Source organism: Rhinopithecus bieti, unplaced genomic scaffold (genome assembly GCF_001698545.2).
Source record: "Rhinopithecus bieti isolate Rb0 unplaced genomic scaffold, ASM169854v2 scaffold_28016, whole genome shotgun sequence".
Classification (NCBI taxonomy): domain Eukaryota; kingdom Metazoa; phylum Chordata; class Mammalia; order Primates; family Cercopithecidae; genus Rhinopithecus; species Rhinopithecus bieti.
Window position 1 is genome coordinate 1,916,863 of NW_016813202.1, and position 20,746 is coordinate 1,937,608.

Consider the following 20,746-nt stretch of genomic DNA (forward strand, 5'->3'; position numbering starts at 1 on the left):
CCAATAATGATTTTCAGATGCATTGGGAATGTAGTGAGATGGAGGGATTTTTTTAACATTGGGAAAAACATTCAACTATAAGGTTGATTAAGTGTTTTGAGGGTAATTTTTGGTAATTGAAGTCACTTATCATAAAATATCAAAAGAAAAGGACAAGAGAAAGACTTCTCCTGGAGCCTTTTGTAAGAATTAATAAATAAATAATGATGAAGTAGAAGAAGTTTAAAAATATATACATGTGTGTACCCAAAGTGAGGATTGTTTTGCTTCAACTACATTTCCTGGCATTTCTTCCTGCAAACTTTATGCCAATTATTATTGTCCAAATGTATTAATAAAGTAAATGGGTTTTTTGTTGTTGTTTTTGTTTTTGTTTTTGAGACAGAGTTTCACTTTTGGTTGCTTAGGCTGGAGTGCAATGGCAACATCTCAGCTCACGGCAACCTCTGCCTCGCAGGTTCAAGTGATTCTCCTGCCTCAGCCTCCCATATAGCTGGGGTTACAGGAGCCCGCCACCACGCCTGGCTAATTTTTGTATTTTTAGTAGAGATGGGGTTTCACCATGTTGGCCAGGCTGGTCTCAAACTCCTGATTTCAAGTTATCCACCCACCTCAACCTCCCAAAGTGCTGGGATTACAGGTATGAGCCACCGCGCCCAGGCAGGTATCTGTTTTTTGATGGGTGTTTATTAATAGATTGACTAGAGCAGAATGTCTGATTTATAAGAAGATGCAACACTAACAAGTCATACAAAATTCATTATACATCAAATAATTATGAAATTCTAGCCTAGGTGTTACAGATACAAAGATTAATAGAAGCTCTGTTGTTCTTGAGTAGATCTAAGTCTTGCCAGGAGAGTAGATAGATGAAAATGGTGACACTGCATTGTAAGAAACACTTGAATGGAAGTTTGAACATTATTCTATAATGACAGTTGTACCAGTAGAAATCTTTAGAATTAGAATCACAGTATCATTTAGATAGAGCAAGGGGTCTGGGGAATTCACCGTTTTCTGATTGTAAAGGAAAATCAGAATGCGGCCTGCCTTTCTAATTTTACCCAATGGCTACAAGAGGCTAATGAGATTTTTAGTCCCCAAATGAATCAAATCAGGGTCACTCAATTGATTACATGATTTTACATTAAGGAGCCTGAAGATATATGAGATTATGAAACTCTTTCGAGAGTTAACATAGTACTACAGACAAATGGTGCATTTGAAAATCAGGGTATGTACGACAGTACAGTATAAATGTCAGGTATTCAACACTGTTTAGGAAATTCAATGCTAAATGTATTTATTAAGTTCTTACACATTACTTAATAAGAAAAAATATTTTTAGCACTGTAGGTAGAACCAAACCTGTTAATTTTATCTTCTTGTTTTCACATTTTCCCTGTGTGATAACTGGCAAATAGAAAATGAAGGCATCCATCATGTCTTTAAAAATTAACTTTTTAATTACCAAACTAATGTACCTAGTAAACAGATTCAAACAGTACAAAACCAGAGTTCTCCTTCCCACCTACCACTTAACGCTGGACTCCTCAATCCCACTGCTTAGGTAATAATTGCTGGAAGATACCACTTTGGGAGGCAGACTATCTCAGTCGAATCCTGATTCACCTTCAATAACTCTGTGCACTTGGGCAAATCTCTTAACTTCTCTGAGCCTTAGTTATCACACTTGTAGGGAGAATAATACCAGTACCTATCTCAACCTATCTCATAGGGTTGTTATGAACATTAAATGAGTTCATATATATGAAGAGCTTATATCTATGTTGGGACAAATTTTTTTTCTTAGATTTTCCCCATTTTTTTTTTTTTTTTTTTTTTTTTTTAAGAGACGAGGTCTCTCTATGTTGCCCAGGTTGGTCTTGAACTCATGAGCTCAAGTGATCCTTCCGCTTCAGCCTCCTGCATAGCTGGGATTGCAGGATGCACCACTGTGCCTGGCTTTATCTCATTCTTTTAGTGGCTGAATAGTATTCTGTTTGTGAATGCTCCATAGTTTCTTGTAATTAGTTCCCTGTTCATATGTATTATATTTCTTTATTTTCTTCTATTAAAGCAGTAGTGAACCTCTTTGCACATATATTTTTGTAAAGTACACTGGCTTTGTAAAGCAATATAGATATAGCTGAATGATAAATTCCTACAAATAGAATGTTTGTGTCAAAGGGTGTGAATATTTTGAGTTTTGAGAGATATACCAGACCAACCCTGCCTTTTGAGAAGATTCCAGGCAGTTTCATAACTTCCTGATTTCAAATTGCACAATCAAGTTCAATTTTCCTGGTCCAGTTTAATGGGAAAATTGAACTTGATGTCTGTGTCATTCCTAGGTTTAGTCATCAAAGATTTGGGGCAGCTATGCTTTATTTACTCAAGTAGATTTTTAGCTTCTTTTGGACAAAGATTACATCAAATTGTAAATAGGCACAGAGCCTAATGCACTCTCAGGCATTTAGCAGGGGGTCATATATTGGTTGACATATTAATGCAGTAGAAAGTTGGGATTCCTAGTTGTACAGCCCTGAGACACAGTTTACCAGCCAAGAAACAAGGCGAGGGAACCACATTTTGTGAGAGAGAAAAGATGAATGTCAATAGAATACCCAGACAGTTACCTTAGGGAGGCTGTAGTGAATACGTGTATGTGTGTGTGCAGGGGTTCTGAAAGCTGGTAGAGGTGTCTAGAGAAAGTCCAGAGGATAAAATAAAGATACTCAGAAACACAATAAGAATTAACAAAGGAAAGAGTCCCAAAGGGCAGCAATCACAAACAGCCTGCCTCATCTTAAGTAAATGTGCAATCAGAACTAAGAGCTCCTGGTTATACAAGTGTGATAGCCACACTCAGAAGGAAGCCTCATGTAGGGACTGCTTCCTGGTCTTAGTAGGCATGTTTGCCCCCAGGACTCAGAGCCATCCACAGGGTCTTGCTTTGAAGGTTGTCAAGGAGCCATCCTGGGTGATGAACTAAAGAAAAAGCAACAAGAGCTGCACATAAGCACATAACTGCACAAAATTGCAAGTTGAGAACTGAATTCCAAAGCATGTGCCCTCGCCCCTTTTCCGTAGTTTTTATTTTTTCTTCCTAGATGGCCACTCACATTTTATGTTTCCTAATACATAATTTGTCTTCCCCAGAAAATTTTCCTACAGTCACTCAGGAAGGTTTTCAAACAAGTCTTACTCTTAAGAACGTTGCAAACAGTTTACTCAAAAGGGAATGTCCCAAGCCACAGAATGAGGACACAAGGTAGTAAAATATGAAGGCAGTGAAACCAGGTTCGCAATCATGGATGTTTCCAATTATCAAAAAAACAAGAAAAATAAAGCTTTGAACTTGTGTCATTTACGATAATCCCATACAAACAGAAAGCACAGGGAGCTAAAGCAAGGAAAGATTTCAAATTTTTAAAACTTAAAGGTAACATTTTAAATTGTTAGTTTTCTTTCTATCTCCAGGTTTATTTCAAATTTACACATTTCTCACTCATGAAAAGGGAAAAAACCCTCCATTTTTGTCTTAGTGAAGGCTTTGTGCATGACTCGATATTTCACTTAGATGTGAAGGATAGATAGGATGGCTGGGAATGGGAGGAGAATTGTTTCAGACAAAGACGGGAATGCATAAAGCCTTTGGAGAAGCATTTAGTGAAGCTTGAAATTTCTGAAGCCAAACAAAGCTGAAAAGATATTCTGGTTCCAGACCCTAGAGAACCTTAAGAACTGGAAAAAATAAATTGAACTTTATTTGTAAGGCATGAGGGGCCTTTGAATATATGTGAGAAGGGAATGACAAGGTTATAAATGGGTTGGAGGAGGATCAACATGGCCATACAATATCTGGATGGTTTGGGGAGAGAAGAAACTGAAGATAAGAGGCCTACAAGTGCTTTCTAATGGGCCACCTGCAACTGGGATCCCCTTGGTGGATGGGTCTGAACCAAGACCATGACCATGGGAAGAAGAATGAGGTAATTTATAGGAGACACATTTTAGAGACTTCAAACTGACCAGTGGCAAGGCTTATGGAGACAGAAGGATCAAAGGTGACTTTGAAGTTGGATCACGGCTCACTGGGAAACAAATGATACCATTAACGGAGGAAAATCAGAAGTAGGGAAGAGAAGACTTGAAGTAGAAAATAAATTCACTTTTAGGTATGCAGAATTTTTTTAAAGATAACTGCCTTTGAAGATATGCACACTCACAATCTAGTCAAACTGCCTTTTCTCAGGTTTCTACATACCACTTCCAAAGTGAAAATGTACAAAAAACAGCAAGTGTTACACGCATTTATAATCTGTTATAAGTCATCGAAGTATGTAAATTTCTCCCCTTCAGAGAAAAAAAAAAGTAGAGAATCAGCCTTTTGGTCAGTAGAGCTGTGCTTGATAAGGTTTCCAACCATTGCTCCCATTGGTTTTGCTGATGAAATGAAAGTAAGTGAAGATTATATTTGTCTCTGCATTTTTCCACATCTGTCAATTATTCTTCAGGTGTAATAGATGTGGCATATCTGTTCAATACTTGGGTTCTGTGACTAGACATACAGTTTTAGCAGTTGGGGAAGAAAATAATATCCTGGTGGAAAGACTGCAAAATTAGAAGAAAGAATGAAAATCTTGCTATTTTAAGAGCTTAGGAAAAGGCATGTAGTGGGCACACAACTACACATGGTGATTTATGTGCTTTCTACTTAATGTGATGAAAGCTAATTTATATGAAATAGTTTGAAGGGATGTTGTCTGTTCCCTTTTCTGTAAATAATAATAATATAGCTTCAATAAAAAAAACAAAAACATGTATGTGCCTAGTTTGCTTTTTTTTTTTCTTCTTTTTTTGAGACCGAGTCTCGCTCTGTTGCCCAGGCTGGAGTGCAGTGGTGCAATCTCGGCTCACTGCAACCTCCACCTCCCAGGTTCAAGCAATTCTCCTGCCTCAGCCTCCCAAGTAGCTGGGGTTACAGGTGCCTGCCACCATGCCCAGCTAATTTTGTTTTTAGTAAAGTGACAGGGTTTCACCATGTTGGCCAGGCTGATCTCGAACTCCTAACCTCAAATAATCCACCCACCTCGGCCTCCCAAAGTGCTGGGATTACAGGCATGAACTACTGCACCCAGCCTAGTTTGCTCTTCTTTCTGCCTAAATCGCCCTTTTCCTTTTCCTTTTCCTAGCTCTTCATGGGGCTGGTTTGCCTGATCATTCAGGCTTCAGCTTTTATGTCACCTCCTCGCAGGTGAGATTCAATCGCACTGCACCACTATGTTTTCTATTTCTTTTCTTCTTCTTTTTCTTTGTTTTTGTAGAGATGGGGTCTTTCTATTTTGCCTAGGCTGGTTTTGAACTTCTGGCCTCAAGCAATCCTCCTGTCTCAACCTCCCAAAGTGCTGGGATTACAGGCATGAGCCTTTACATCCAGCCCTGTGTTTTCCTGTTTCTTACCATAGTTATACTGTTTTCTCATGTATTTGTTACTTTGCTTGTTTGTCTCTCTCTTCCCCTAGCATGTCAACTTTCTCAATGCAGGGCCCTGGTCCTCCTTGTTCAATGCTTTGTCTCTAGAACTCAGAACTCAGAACAGTATCTAACACAATAGACACTCAAGAAATAAATAAATATTTGCTAAATAACCAAATGAATGACCTCCTTTCATCTTTATGATGGCCCTCTAGGCTAAACATTCCTACATTTACAGATGAAGAAACCAAGTGGAAAGATATTAAGTAATTTTCCCAAGTGGTGCTACAGAGATGCATGAATGAGTATCATTTTAATACACTCACTACACTTAAAAGAAATAGGAGAGGTTCTCTCTTCTGTCTCTTCATCTCTGAGCATGAGTGATCTCAACTTTTGCTAGAAAGATATCTTATTTCTCTTTAAATTATCTGTAGGAGACTCCAGGTCTCAATCATAACATGTTTTTAGTTTTAGTGTCTCAAAACCTTCACTGTTTTTCCAGTACTACTTTAAAAAATTAAAGTTTCCTAAGCTGGGCATGGTGGCTCACACCTGTAATCTCAGCACTTTGAGGGGCTGAGTCAGGTGGATCACCTGAGGTCAGGAGTTCGAGACCAGCCTGGCCAACATGACAAAACCCCACTCTACTAAAAATACAAAAATCAGCTGGGCATGGTGGCAGGAGCCTGTAATCCCAGCTACTTGGGAGGCTGAGGCAGGAGAATAGCTTGAACCTGGGAGGCAAAGGTTGCAGTGAGCTGAGATGGTGCCATTGCACTTCAGCCTGGGCAACAAGAGTGAAACTTCATCTCAAAAAAAAAAAAAAAGTTTCCTTATTACAAAGTAATGTATATTTACTATTAAAAAAATGAAGAGAAAACAAAAGAAAAAAAATCCATTCATGTATATCCACAAACTTGTTAGCCTCACTAAAACATCTTGCTTTAAATCATCTCCAATAACATGATAGACACGTTATGTTTTAAAATTGATTACTTACATATTGTATTTTATTTATTATTTAGATATTTTCATATCACTATTCATTTACATAATGTTGAATGTCTATGTGATATTTCTATTGTATATGAGGATACGGCATAATTTACTGAATCAAAGCCTTTTTTTCCTCTTGAATTTTACTTTATTGGTACATCACCCTAATTATCTTTCATTATTGAGGTATAATCTATTTACCTTAAAACTCACCCGTTTTTAGTGTAAGGTTCTGTGAGTTTTAGTCAATTTAAATAATTGTGCAACCATTACCATAATCTTTTTTTTTTTAAAGATGGTGTCTCACTATGTTGCCCAGGTTGGTCTCGAACTCCTGGGCTCAAGCAATCCTCCCGCCTTGACCTCCCAGAGTGCCAGGATTACAAGCATGAGCCACTATGTGCAGCCCCTTACTCTTTCATAAAATTAATTTTATTAATGTATTTTAAACCCTATATAGCCAAATTATTATCACTTCCATATATAATCAATGTAAAAACGATTGACCTAGTGCCATGGCGCAGGCCTATACTAGTGCTTTGAGGCAGGAGGACCACTTGAGCCCAGGAGTTCCAGCAACATAACAAGACCCCATCTCTACCAAAATTTAAAAATTAGCAAATTAGAGAGACCTACAAAAAATAAGACAGCTCTCTACAAAAAATAAAAATAATTAGCTTTGTATGGTGGCCCCCACCTGTAGTCCCAGCTACTGGGGAGGCTGAGGTGGGAGGATCCCTCAAGCCCTGTAGGTCAAGGCAGCAGACAGCCTCGAGGCTGCAATGAGCCCCATTGCGCCATGCCAGTGTACTCTAGCCTGGATGACAGAGCAAGATCCTGTCTCAAAAAATTGAGGGTTTTCTTTTTTTGGCGGGTGGGGGGGACACTGAATCTTTGAAGTCTTGTGTATTTTACACTCACAGCAGACCTCAATTCGGATTTGTCATGTTTTAAGAATTTGTGGCTACCATATTGGCAGGTGAGGGCTGTCGGCCCTGCTGGTGAAGCCTGCAGGTTCTGTATTTCTTGTTTCCTCCCTATTCTCTTTTGTTTTTCTTTTTTCCTTCTTAAATCAATATAAGCAATAGTGCGATGAGCATCCTTTTATACAGATCTTTGTGCACTCATCTAGCTATTTTATTAGAATAAATACTCAGGAAGTTTTTGCCAGGTTTATTTCCACACAGCAGTATGTATACCTGTCTGTGTTCTTAAACCTTTGCCCTTCTCTCCCCTTTCTTTTCCCTACTGATTTGCTAAAGATGTTTGATATTTGTTCAAGGATATTATTACAATTTCTCTGCTTTTATTGCATTTTGCACCCCTGCCCCCGCTGTCTGCCTTTAACTTTGTTTATGCGTATAGGGAGGCAGGCTGAGGCAGGGCAAATATGGGATTGACCACACTTTGGTAACAGATAGCTCTGTGACCTTGTGTAAGTGATTCAGATGTCATTTTCCCTGACGTGTGTAAAATGGGGATAATTACTTTATAGTGTTGTTATTAGCATCAAAGAATTGCATATATAAAATACTTAGCACAGTGCCTGGCACTTAAGCACTCAACAAATGATAGTTATTACAATTTACAGGAAGTTTGAATGTTTATTTAGTCATATTTATTTTCTCCTTAGTCGTAGGTGCTATGCTGAGGAATTACCCAAAAGTTGTAAGACTATTCACCTATATTTTCTTCCGGAAATCTAGAATTTCTATGGTTTTGTATTTTAAATTTAAAATCTTTAATTCGTATGTAATGTATTGTGCTGTATTTTATGAAATGATGATCTGATTACATCTTTCTTTATGGCTAATCAGTTTTCCCAGCACTTATTTAATAAACCATCCTTTGCTTACGTATTTGAAACATCTCTGTCCTATACAGAATTCCCCCATAGACATAAGCTAATTCCTGCATTTTCTCCTTCGCTTCATAGATGTGATTATTTCTGCTTTGACTACTGCTGTTTTATTTATTTTGACTTTATGATATGCTTAATATTGGACAGGGAAAGTGCCACCTCATAATTATATCTTCCAAAGTTTCTAGGATATTCCCATATAGCAGTATTTTTACATTAACTTTAAACTTGGCAAGCTGATACTTAAATAATTCTGACTAGCAATAAATAAATAGATTAATCTGATGGAGAATATCTTTTACAGCACAATATTTCCATGAAGGAACATAGCATGTTCCTTAATTTGTGTTCTTAAATAAAAGTGCCTCAGTAAAACATCATAGTTATCTTAATGCTAGTAGTGAATATTGCTTATTAAGTTTATTCTTACGTATTTCATATTTTTTACTCTTGTGAATGCTATCTCTTTGACCTTTTTTCCTCACTAATTATTGTTCCTATATAGAAATTTATTTCCTTTTTTATTTTTTAGAAATTTATTTTTTTATTTTATTTTTAAGTTGCTATTGCAACTAGCCACCTTATTGAATTTATCTATTCCTACACTGAAAGTTGATGTTATTGATTTTTTTCAAGGAGACGATCCCATTATTTGCAAATATAATTCAGTCTCCTAATTTCTAATATTTGTAACTCATTATTTTTGTTTTATTACATTGGTTAGAATGTTTCAAACACTGTTTAATAACAGCAACAATAACAGAAATCCTCATTTTTTCCTAATGTTCTTATCTATTGAAAGGCCTCTTATGTTTTACTTTTGAGGATAATATTTGCTATCTTTTCAATATTGTTTTCTTTTACACTTGTTTTAAACTTGTGTTCTTTCTTATGCTATAATCAATAGAAACAGAGAACATTGGCTTATCATTTCCTTTTCCATCCTGACAATATTTTTCTCAATGATTCAATGAGTATCATTTATTTCAGTCAAAAATTGTATAATCCCTATGCCTTCCAACAGATAATTTTAAGGAAAAAACTAGTTTTGTTTTGTTATTTTCTTTTTGTTACCTTTGCAGAGGAAAGGCTGACGATGTGTTGGTCTTTTTCATTGGTTACGATCTCAGTGATACTGAACATGTGTCCCACAAGTTTCCCCACTGGCTTGGTGCTGATATTGGGGTGCCACAACCGGATGACTTTATCGTCTCCTGAAAAGGAGGACAGGGAAAGATTATTTGTTTTCTCAGGTGGTCAGAGTTTCAAATGTATCTCTCACTGTATCATACCCATATCTTTCTTCTAACAGCAAATCACAGTCTGTTTCTGGTGGGATGCATTATTCTGTGATTGATGTGCTAAGGGGCTGGCCTTGGTTTGGATCTGCCGCTTCTTGTGAAGGCTGTTTTGTAAAGACTGTATTTACATACACAAATGTGAATTCTCATAAATATTTTATGAGTTCTTTTCTTGATTCAATCCTTTCCTATACTTTCATGCATTAATGTATTATTTATACTTTATTTACTTCCAAAAATATTTAAGGCAGCTGCTCTTTTGTTTTCATTCTTAAATTAAGCAAACATTATAATAATGAAAGAAATCAAGGAAAGAGGAAACTGCATTTAATCTTCACCATTATAACAAATCAACTGTTGTCATTTTTCCGTCTTCCCTTCTAGCATGTATTCATAAGCATATATCATTTATGTGTAGTTAGTACCATAGAATAAATATGATTTTTTAATTGCTAAAACATCATAGAAGGGTATAATTTTTATAAAAATGTCTTTTCCTTCATAATCTCTAATTTAACTCCCTGTAGGAAATCACTGTTGACTTTTTAAAAATATAAATTAGATACATTTCTAGATACATATTTATACACACTACTTTTTTATATTTATGAAAGACCATGAGCTCATGCCCTCATAATTATCCTTTTAGTTACTATTTCTCAATTTCTTAACCCCTTGTCCATTGATAAGTGGGGGCTGAACCTCGAGAATGGACACACGGACACATGGTGGGGAACAACTCACACTCACTGGGTGGTGAGGAAGAGAGAGGATGAGGAAGAATAGCTAATGGCTGCTGGGCTTAATATCCGGGTGATAGGTTGATCTGTGCAGCAAACCACCATGGCACATGTTTACCTATGTAACAAATCGGCACATCCTTCACATGTACCCTGGAACTTAAAATAAATTTGAAGAAAAAAAGAAAATAAATAAATAAATTTTGAAAACCCAAAATAGTCATTCTAGTTAATCTGGTATTATATATTGGGCCACCCATTAGGATGTATTTCCTGATGTATATCGGATTTTTATTTGGATAGATTATCCACACTGAAAGAGCCTGTCAGGTATGGAGGAATAATTAGGTCACTTGTTTGTTGGATATTTATAAACCAGGCACATTTGATAGATGCTTCCATAATTCTATGATTATTTTATTGGGCCTCATGAAAAAGCATAGTATTTTCTCTACCTTTTTTCTCTTCTCTGAGTATCCCAATCCATCCATCAAGTCTCAGCATAGCTTTTCCTCCAATAATATTCCAGAATACTTCCATATTCTTCAAACCTGAGTGCTCTACCTATGTGCCTCCTTCATCCCCATCATCCTTCATAGTTAATTATTTGTCTGGACCACTATTAGACTCCACATGCCTTGAGAACAGGACTTGTTCTTGTTTACTGTCACATATAATCTATAGTAAGAATTCAAAAGATATTTTTTGAACCACTTCAATAACTTCATTGTTGGCATGATGAATCACAGCTGAGAGGTTTAACTATCAAGTGCCAAAAGAGGGGAAAAACATGTATTCAAAAAAAAAAATGGATCTTCGTTGAATGTTCATCTAATATTTTTGGAAGGTCATTTGTTCATTTCAGAGGCTCTCACTTCTTGGAGTGTTATTACAGGCAGGCTGAAAAAAAAACTCATTGCATAGCTGATTCTTGGTTTCTATTTCTTAAGAATTGCAGTGGAGTAAATTCATTCCCTCCCAGATTTATATATTGAAGCCCTAGCCCCAACATGATGGTGTTTGGAAATGGGGGGGGCCTTTAGGAGATAATTAGGTTCAGATGAGGTAATGAAGGTGGGCCCTCATGATGGGATTAATGTCCTTATTAGAAGAGACACCAGATCCTGCTGCCTCAACCCACCCTCTCTCCCCTCTTTCTCCCTGCCATTTGAGAACATGGAGAGAAGGCAGGTGTCTACAAACCAGGAAGAGAGCCCTTGCCAGAAACTGACAATGCTGGCACCTTGATCCTGGACTTCTAGCCTCCAGAAAATTTCTGTTGCTTAAACCTTTCTGTTTATGGTATTTTGTTAAGGCAGCTCAAGCTGACTAAAACATCAACCAAGATATTTTAGGGGCTGTGGTTGATGAAGAAGTGGAATATTTTCTTAAATTTAAAACTTCCATGATGCCCTTATTAACAACAAGAAAGAAAATCTCTTGAGAAGTTAACTGTGCACTTACTGTTTTTTTTTTTTTTCAATCTATGCTCCCCCTTCTCTTCTGACACCTTTGTGCCCTTAGTATTTTGCAAGATGTGAAGGATACAAAGAAATTCTAGATGTTGTTCCTGCCCGAGGTCTACTTTTCAGAAGACCCAAGTTTACACCCTTTTAGACTTAGTTTGATTATTACTCTCCCCAGTGCCTTCCCTAATGACCTTCCTCTGCCCTAAATGGAGTTCAGACTCCTTCTTCTGTGTTTTTACTGTGTTTTCGTCAGCTTTCTTTTACAGCACTAATAATTATTTGTTTACCTATCTGTTTACCCATTATCTGGTGAGCCTAGTAGTTCTCATTATAGCAGTGTTTGGCAAGTAGTAAGCACTTAATACATGTTTGCTAAGTAAATGAGCTGGCTTGTAGAGTCACTCATGAAGTGGTTAAGGACACGTATTTTGAGCGAGTCATATTTGATTTGAAACCTGGCTCTATCACTTAATTAAATTTATGACTTTGAGTAAGTTGCTTTGCCTCTCTGCATCTGAGTTTTCTTATCTATAAAATGGGGATAAATGGAACTTACATCATAGTTTTATTGTGAAGATTGAATGGAGTTATACATGCATAACTGAACAGTTTCTGGACCATAAACTAACAATTACTATTACTATTATTCTAAGTTCCTACAATGCATTTAGATTATATTTAGGGGAGAAGAACTGATACACAGATATATGAAATATGATCCTTGCTCTTGAGAGTTTACAATCTAGTAGGTAGTAGCAATAAGGTGAGGAGATATAGAGGGTAAACAAGTATTTGTAAAGAGTATGTCAAATCTGAAGATAGGTCTTTATACTATAAATATTATGGTTCATAAAGAGTTAATTCCCTGTTTTTTTGTTGCTTTCTATTTTTTCTTTCTTTCTTTTGTGCATGCGTGTGTGTGTGTGTGTGAAGCCGGAATTTAGATAAAGTCACATATCAAAGAGAGGATTTTCTTTCCTTTAGCAGATTATTCTCTCAGTTGGTGAGTCACTTCATCTAAGTGCATCACTCTTGATGAGATGAGCGGGCTCAGTTCACACAAAAAAGCAGGAGAGAGAGAGTGTCTAGTAAACCAGATTTCTGTGGTCCAGGAAGAACACAGGGCTGAGTGGGTGCAAAGAGAACTGACTCAGACTCAGCTCTGCCAGCTAACTAGTTGTGTGACTTCTCTGGGGCCTCAATTTCATCATGTAAAATAATAATCTTCAAGGCTCCATCCAGCTGTAAAATTTCATGATTATGTGCTCCCGAGGGAGAGATCACTACAGTTAAAGCAGAGGGCAATCTGGAATTTTATAGCTAGTAAGAAACTCACCAGATATTCAGTTACATGATTCAAACTGAATAATTCCAATAATGCAGTATCTTGCCTGCATTTGCATTTCACTGGCGATGGCCAAGATGTATCACGCTCTTCAGACATGTTCAGAACCTAAGCCTTGCACCCACACGCGATCATACATCATGCTGGTGGGACAGCTCCTGAAATGGGCATTAGCATTCCTGGATGATGAGGCTAGGCAATAGGCTATATCCCCGGAAGAACATCTGTAATTTGTGTATCACACGAAGAAGAATGCAATAGAGAACTGCCATCTGAGAAATATCTAGGCCTCTTAAACTAATGGCTTTGTCCATTATGCGTTGTGAAGAAAACCCAGTCTTCTGGAGGTTCCCTATTGCCTGATCCCAGATGTCCTCCAGCTCTGCTTGCCTTTGTTGCTAGGAGTGCAATCATATGTGGTGGCTTTGTGGAGGCAGAATCAGCAGAAAGGGACAGAGTCTAAGCTCTCAAAACCTATATTATTTCATCTGTATTATTATTACCGTCACCATCACCACCATCATCATCATCATCATATGTTGATTCATGCTATACTTTGTAGTTATCTATAAACTTGTCTTATTTATACTATTAGACTTTAAATGTTCACAGGTTAGGAATACAACCTGACCTTTATAAGGTTAATAGCCTAATCTATAGCAATTGTGCAGAAACTATTTGTTGAACAAAACATGAAAAAAAATGCATGCAGAGCCCCCAAAATATCTTTTTGGGAGGTAATTGTGTTTCTACTCTGAACCTTCCATACTAGGAACTTAATTCCTAAAAGGCTAGTGCAAACAGTATTCAGCAAAAACATTCTTGATGGTCACCAAAATAATACTCAGGAAATTTTTAGGTTTTCTTGGTAAACACTCTGTCCTGGTTTGGCTTTTTTTTTTTTTTTTTTTTTTTTTTTTTTCCAGCAAAGGCTTTTGCTTTTTTGAAGCTCATCAAATGCCCCTGCACATTTAACACATTCGACTAAGCCTAGCAAAGCTGCCTTTATTGTATATTTTGAGTCATCAGCGGGTACATACGGTACATTTAGCAATGGTGCTTGGCTGAGTCACTGATCAACAAGAGTACTCTCCTGAGAAAAATGTGTTTTCAGTTACTGGGAATTTGCATTTTCTACTAATAGAGGCTCCATAACTGTAACAATTCAATAAATTACGCATGATGAAAAGTATTAGTTGGTTGTCGGTCATACTACTAACTGTTTTCTTCCCTCTGTGAGAGAGCTAGAAACCCTATAATTAATATGCTTTCAAAGCTGTAGATGAGGATCTTATAATATAATGAACACTGAGGTTAATGAGAGTCAGATGACTTAATCCAAAACACTGAAGTGGTTTAAGTCCTAAAACTTTACCAAACACATTGTCCCCCCAGAAATCATTAAAATACTGATATTACAAAGCTTGTAAAAACTGGTCAATTCTTAACATTTTGTATTCTTTTGTGTGTGAGGACAAAGGGCTGTTCAGAGGAGTTGGTTAAGATTAATGTGACAGCATAATATGACAATCAGATTTTAGAATCAAATTTTACATTAGCCATGTATTTAGGTACTGCTTTTTCAAAGGGTTTCATGTGCAGGGTTTGCATTGAAAGAGGAAGAGGGCTAATATTTTTGCCTAACTAAAGACATGCAATGGAGAGGAGCATTCATTGCAGTTTGATTCTCAAACATGTTTGCTGCTTTATCTCTCATACCAAAGGGCTCTCCCTCCCTCAACTCTTGCATCCTCCTTCTGATGTGTGGTCCAGACCAAAATCTGTGCCCATTTCCATTGGAAGTAATAAGCCAAGACAGTCGTTAACTCAGGAAGGGGCAAAGGGGATCAGGCAATTGGGATATAAGTAACCCACGTCTTTTTCTGAAAGTATCCCACTTCTTTTTCTGATTCTAGCATTTGTTTCTTGATGTGTTCTAGACCTCAGTATGGAGCTCTTTAAATAACTGTAATTAGTTTGGTTGAGAGACTTGGATTCCTGTTTTTCTTAGAATCATCACTACCAAGTATCAAGAAACTTGCTCCCTACCCAAGCCATGACTCCCACACACTTCTTTACAGACTTCTTATCCATATGCCTTCCTTTCTTTTCTTCATGTCCTCACTTGAGTTTTAGAGGTTTGTGGACAATTAATGCTTTGGTTTTTCTGAGTGCACAAAGCTGTAATTATATATTGAGTAGCATCTAATTGGCAAACTGGGTTCCAAATTTTCTAAAGGACATTTTTAGTTTATCTCCCTGTGAACAGGCAGTTCTTTAAAAAATAGAATCACAGTATTTTAGGCTCAGCGGGATCTTGAAATGTATTTAGTCCCACTTCCTCATTTTACCAGATAAGGAAAATGAGCAAAAGGGAACCATTAAGTGATTGCTGAAGAATCAGAGTTGGTGGTTGGCCAGGTGATGGCTAAACCCAGCTATTCTAAATTCCAGTGCATTGTTTTTATTTGTTGTACTTGCCAATAGACTACTATATCATTTTGTAATACTGTTGGAACCATAAGCTAATTTCAATTTAGTGTTGTAGAAGGCCCAAAACTGAGCATAGATTTAAATATAAATTTTGAATGCACAGTGTACTTGAAAAAAAAAAAAATTAACTTTATGCCCTTAGGGGAGATTCCCCAGCCATGAAATAGGAGCTCAGCTGTCTTTATATTGAGCAGTAAAGGCACTTCAGGGATGAGGCAGGACACTTTAGATAGGAAACCAAACTGCCTGCTGTGTATGTTTGAGAGTGAAAATTTTGGAGAAATCTTACTATTGACAGAATCAATAGCACTTACTCATTAAACATCATGGCTCCTTTAATAGATATTTTTGCCGTAAACTCTTTTACCAATGATGTATTTATTGATTTTTTTCTTGATGACAGTTTTCTTCTTTTTTTAAAAAAAATTTATTGTTTCTTCCCTTTTTAAAGTTTGGGTTTGCAATACAAGTCACTTTCTTGATGTTTGTTTGTTTGTGTTTCTGTTTTGCACATTGAAGTCTTGCAAGTCTACATGCCTCCTGTCTCTTGCAAGGCCACCCTGGCCTCCTTGAGGAACCTGTGGGAGCTCATCTCCTCCCCGATTCAGGTAGCCTAGGAGCCCTGACATCATTCATCTCCAACCAGATCTTTTCCTGTCACCAAAAGGAATATTCTCTTGGATGTCTAATCAACACTTGACATTTAGGTTCACAATTGAGCTTTCTTTTGTTCTCCTTCCCCAGGTAAGCACCCACTGCCTCATTTCTGTATAACTATCAACACAATTGCTACTTTTTCATTTCTCCCACCTTACAAATGTGGAGCTGGTTGATTTCTCTTACTAATTCCCAAAAGCATTGCATCTCCAAGTCTTAGGAATAATTAATTTCCCATGTCTTTGTGATCGAGTCTTTCTTTTTTTAAATAATAGCACCTACAGTAATTCAGACCTTCTCCATCTCACTTATGTTTTCTCTAACAGTCTCCTAGCTGGAATAGCAAATTTCATTTTATTCCGACAAAACCTCCACATTTGCCAAAGTGATTTTGCCAATGTGTTTAAACAGAGAGGATTAATATTTATTGAGAACCTATTATGCACCAAGCATAAATTATCTCAATTAATCTTAAACACCATCCTATGAAGTAGGTATCTTTCCTTCCTTCCTTCCCTCCCTCCTTCCCTCCCTTCTTCCTTCCTTCCTTCTTCCTCCCTTCTTCCCTCTTTCCTTCCTTACTTCTTCCTCCCTTCCTTCTTCCTCCCTTCCTTCCTCCCTCCCTTCCTTCCTCCTTTCCTCCCTTGCTTTCTTTTCTTTTCTTTTCTCTTTTCTGTTTTCTTTCTTTCCTTCCCTCCCTCCTTCCCCCCTTCCTTCCTTCCTTTCTTCCTTCCTTCCTTCCTTCCTTCCTTGCTTCTTCCCTTCCTTCCTTCTTTCCTTCTTTCTTTTTGAGACAGGCTCTTGCTCTGTCATCCAGGATGGAGTGCAGTGGCACTGTCACGGCTCACTGCAGCCTCAACATCCTGGGTTCGGGCAATCCTCACACCTCAGCCTCCCTAGTAGCTGGGGCTACAGGTACACACCAAATGCTCAGCTAATTTTTAAATTTTTTTTTGTAGCGATAAGGTGTCACTGTATTGCCCAGGCTAGTCTTGAGCTCCTGGGCTCAACCGATCCTCCCGCCTCAGCCTCCCAAAGTGCTGGGATTACTGGTGCGAGCCACCACGCCTGGCCAGGTATTATTTTCTTATTGTTTGTATTATTAATAACAAATTTGTGTTGAGCACTTTGAATTAGTTTAGTTTTGTTGTTATTGTTGTTGCTGTTTTGAGACAGGCTCTTGCTGTTGCCTAGGCTGGTGTGCAGTGACACAAACATGGCCCACTGCAGCCTCAACCTCCTGGGCTCAAGTGATCCTCTGCCTCAGCCTCTTGAGTAGCTGGAACTAGCAGTCTTTTCATGTTGCCTAGGCCGGTCTTGAACTACTAGGCTCAAGCAGTCTTCCTGCCTCGGCCTCCCAAAGTGCTGGGATTACAGGTGTAAACCATGGAGCCCAGTCAGTTTAATTCTTATAACCTTATGGGTAGGTAACTATTATCAACTCCAGTTACAAATGAGGTTGAAGCTTAAAGGAATGAACAACCTGCCCCCTACCACATAGCTCACAAGTGAGAGAGCCAGGAGTTGTACCCACACAGTCTGACTCCAGGGCCCAGGCTCAAAGCCATCCTACGGCTATTAAAACCCCAGTATTATAAATAAGGAGTCTGAGTCTCAAAGATCATTTCAGTCCCTTACCTTCCTCCCGAAACTTATTGTGTCACCTTTTTCTTTCCTCATAGCAGATAACCTTTTTTCTCATTTTCTACCTAACCTATCCCTTAAATGTTGGTATTCTTCAAGATTCTCTTCTTGGCCTTCTCGTCTGTTAACTCTAAGTCACTGGCTCTTGAACTTTTTGGTCATGATCTCCTTTGGAGGATCTGATAAAATTTTGAAATTTTCTCCAGAAAAGGCACACACACACACACACCTAAGTGCCATTCTGCTTCGGGGGCTCCAGGTCTCCTGGGACACCTAGGAACTCATGTTCTCACACATAAAAATAAGCTCTAGATGGATTAAAGCTCTAAAGGTAAAACAGAAAACAAAACAATAGGAACAAATTCTAGGAAAAACAGGAAAATTTGTCTCACACATTCTTGGGCTGAAGAAGGCTTTTCTAAGTATGTTATCAAATCCGGATGCCAGAAAGAAAAAGGCAGACAGATTTGAGTTGACACCAATTTGTAAATTCCCTAATGTGTTTTTCCCAGCACCCAAACTCAAAGAGAACAATGTTTGCAAAGTAGAAAACCCCTGTGTAATGTGAACCGTCCTCTCACCTCCAGTGACAATCACATTTGCTTTAACACAGTAGCAAAAAGTGTTCGCTCCTCTTGGCATGGAAAACTCTCGGACGGGCCTGGAAAACACAAATTAGATGTAAAATGTATATATTTTTCTTTTTATCTTTTCTTTTTTTTTTTGAGACAGAGTCTCGCTCTATTGCCCAGGCTGGAGTGCAGTGGCGTGATCTTGGCTCACTGCAAGCTCTGCCTCCTGGGTTCACACCATTCTCCTGCCTCAGCCTCCTGAGTAGCTGGGACTACAGGCGCTGCCACCACGCCCGGCTAATTTTTTGTAGTTTTAGTAGAGACGGAGTTTCACCATGTTAGCCAGGATGGTCTCGATCTCCTGACCTCGTGATCTGCCCGTCTCGGCCTCCCAAAGTGCTGGGATTACAGGCATGAGCCACCACGCCCGGCCTATATTTTTCTTTATCAAGTTAATTATGTCTTATACATTGATTATGTTTAATAGGCTCATTTCTAAGTTGGTTGTAAATCCATTTGCCCACAGGCAATATTATAAGTAATGATTAAGTCATGATTAACAGTAAGAATGTACTTATTCCATTAATTGGTGATATTTGCATAGTACTTTGTATTGTTCCTGTTTAAAAGAAAATCCAGCCCTCCATGCTGGGTTTGTGGTTTTGCTTGTGGTGAGGATGGGTCAACCTATATAAGGTCTTAATCCAGAAAGGATATTGGGTGGCTAAGTGAGTCTGTTGAGTAGCACATAATGCCAGGAACCCTTTTGGACACTTCTCCCTTGCTCACCAGCCACATCCAATCTGTTGTCAAGTCTTGTTAATTTTTCCTCTGCAATATACCTGAAATCTGACCACTTCTTCCCACTCCTACTGCAACATGTTGGTTCAACTCTCCATCCTCTCTCACCAGAACTACTGCAATAAACTGGTAATTTCTTTGCTTCTATTATTTTTATTTACTTATTTTTTTGAGACAAGGTCTCATTTTGTCACCCAGGCTGGAGTGCAGTAGCACGATCTTGGCTCACTGTAACCTCTGTCTCCCAGGTTCAAGCAATTTTCCTGCCTCAGCCTCCTGAGTAGCTGGGATCACAGGCGTGTGCCACCATACCCAGGTAAATTTTGTATTTTAGTAGAGATAGTTTAACCATGTTGGACAGGCTGGTCTCGAACTCCTGACCTCAGGTGATCCACCTGCTTCGACCTCTCAAAGTGCTGGGATTACAGGCATGAGCCACTGTGCCCAGCCTGCTTCCACTATTGCCCATTCTTCTTTCCTCATTCCCAACCCAAATTCCATTGTCATGTTGCAGACAGAGTGACCCTTGTAAAATATAAATTAGATCACATCACTTCTCTCCAGTGGTTCCCTGGTGCTCTAAGAAGGCTTCATTTCTTTTACCTGGCTGGCCTGGCCCTGAGTGATCCCTATCACCCTTCCAGGCTCACCCCATGCCCTCCTCTTCCTCCTGTGCTTCTAATCCAGCTATACTAGTCTCTCTCATCAGCCTCCCTTCTGGACATACTGAGCTCTTTTCTCTCCTCAAGAGCTTTTGCACAGGCCAAAGATGATCATCTCCCAGACTCCAGCCTCACTAACAACCATCCTGCTTTGGGCATCAGCTTAGATGTAACTTTCTTAGGCCTCTCCTGGACATCACCCTCCCACCCACCTCCACCAGTGAAACTCTGTCTTTTGTCTTATTCTCCCTTAAAGCATGTAGCATCTACCATATAATATTCATATGTATGTTTTGGGTGTTAGTATCTGTGAGTGGTATTGTGCCATGGTTAAAAAAGCTCGAGCTTGAGTGATAGTGTGTGGGCTTCCATCCTGGCTCCATCACCGTGCTTCAGTTTCCTCACTTAGTAGATGGGACAATGGACAATAATAATACCGACCTCAGAGACTAGCAACAGCTGAAAGCTGTTACTTCCATTGATCAGATAGCGTAACAAGAGGAAACAGGGTTATTGGAAAAGAGGGGCCACCCAGAAGGACCCTAGACAAGATGCCCAGACAAGGAGGTCTGGGAGGAGGCACTTGCAGATCTGAGACACACAGCAGGGAAGGTGCAGAGAAGAAGAAACCTGGCCTTCTTGCTATGTATGTATGTTATTTTTCTTTAAAAAAAAAAAAATACAAAGGGTAGCATATACCATTCTGTTCACTGCTTTTTCA

The 20,746-nt window shown here is 38.5% G+C and overlaps 1 protein-coding gene across 1 annotated transcript in view; it reads right to left on the minus strand.

The window, feature by feature from the left end:
- The window catches only part of WDR64 (WD repeat domain 64), a gene marked incomplete at its 5' end in the record, with an annotated part of 157,581 nt that overhangs the window by 76,801 nt on the left and 60,034 nt on the right, over positions 1-20,746 (minus strand). The window contains 2 exons of the mRNA XM_017847770.1: positions 9,416-9,555; positions 18,572-18,651. Of these exons, the coding sequence (XP_017703259.1) occupies positions 9,416-9,555; positions 18,572-18,651 (220 nt within the window). The remainder of the gene's footprint in view (positions 1-9,415; positions 9,556-18,571; positions 18,652-20,746) is intronic.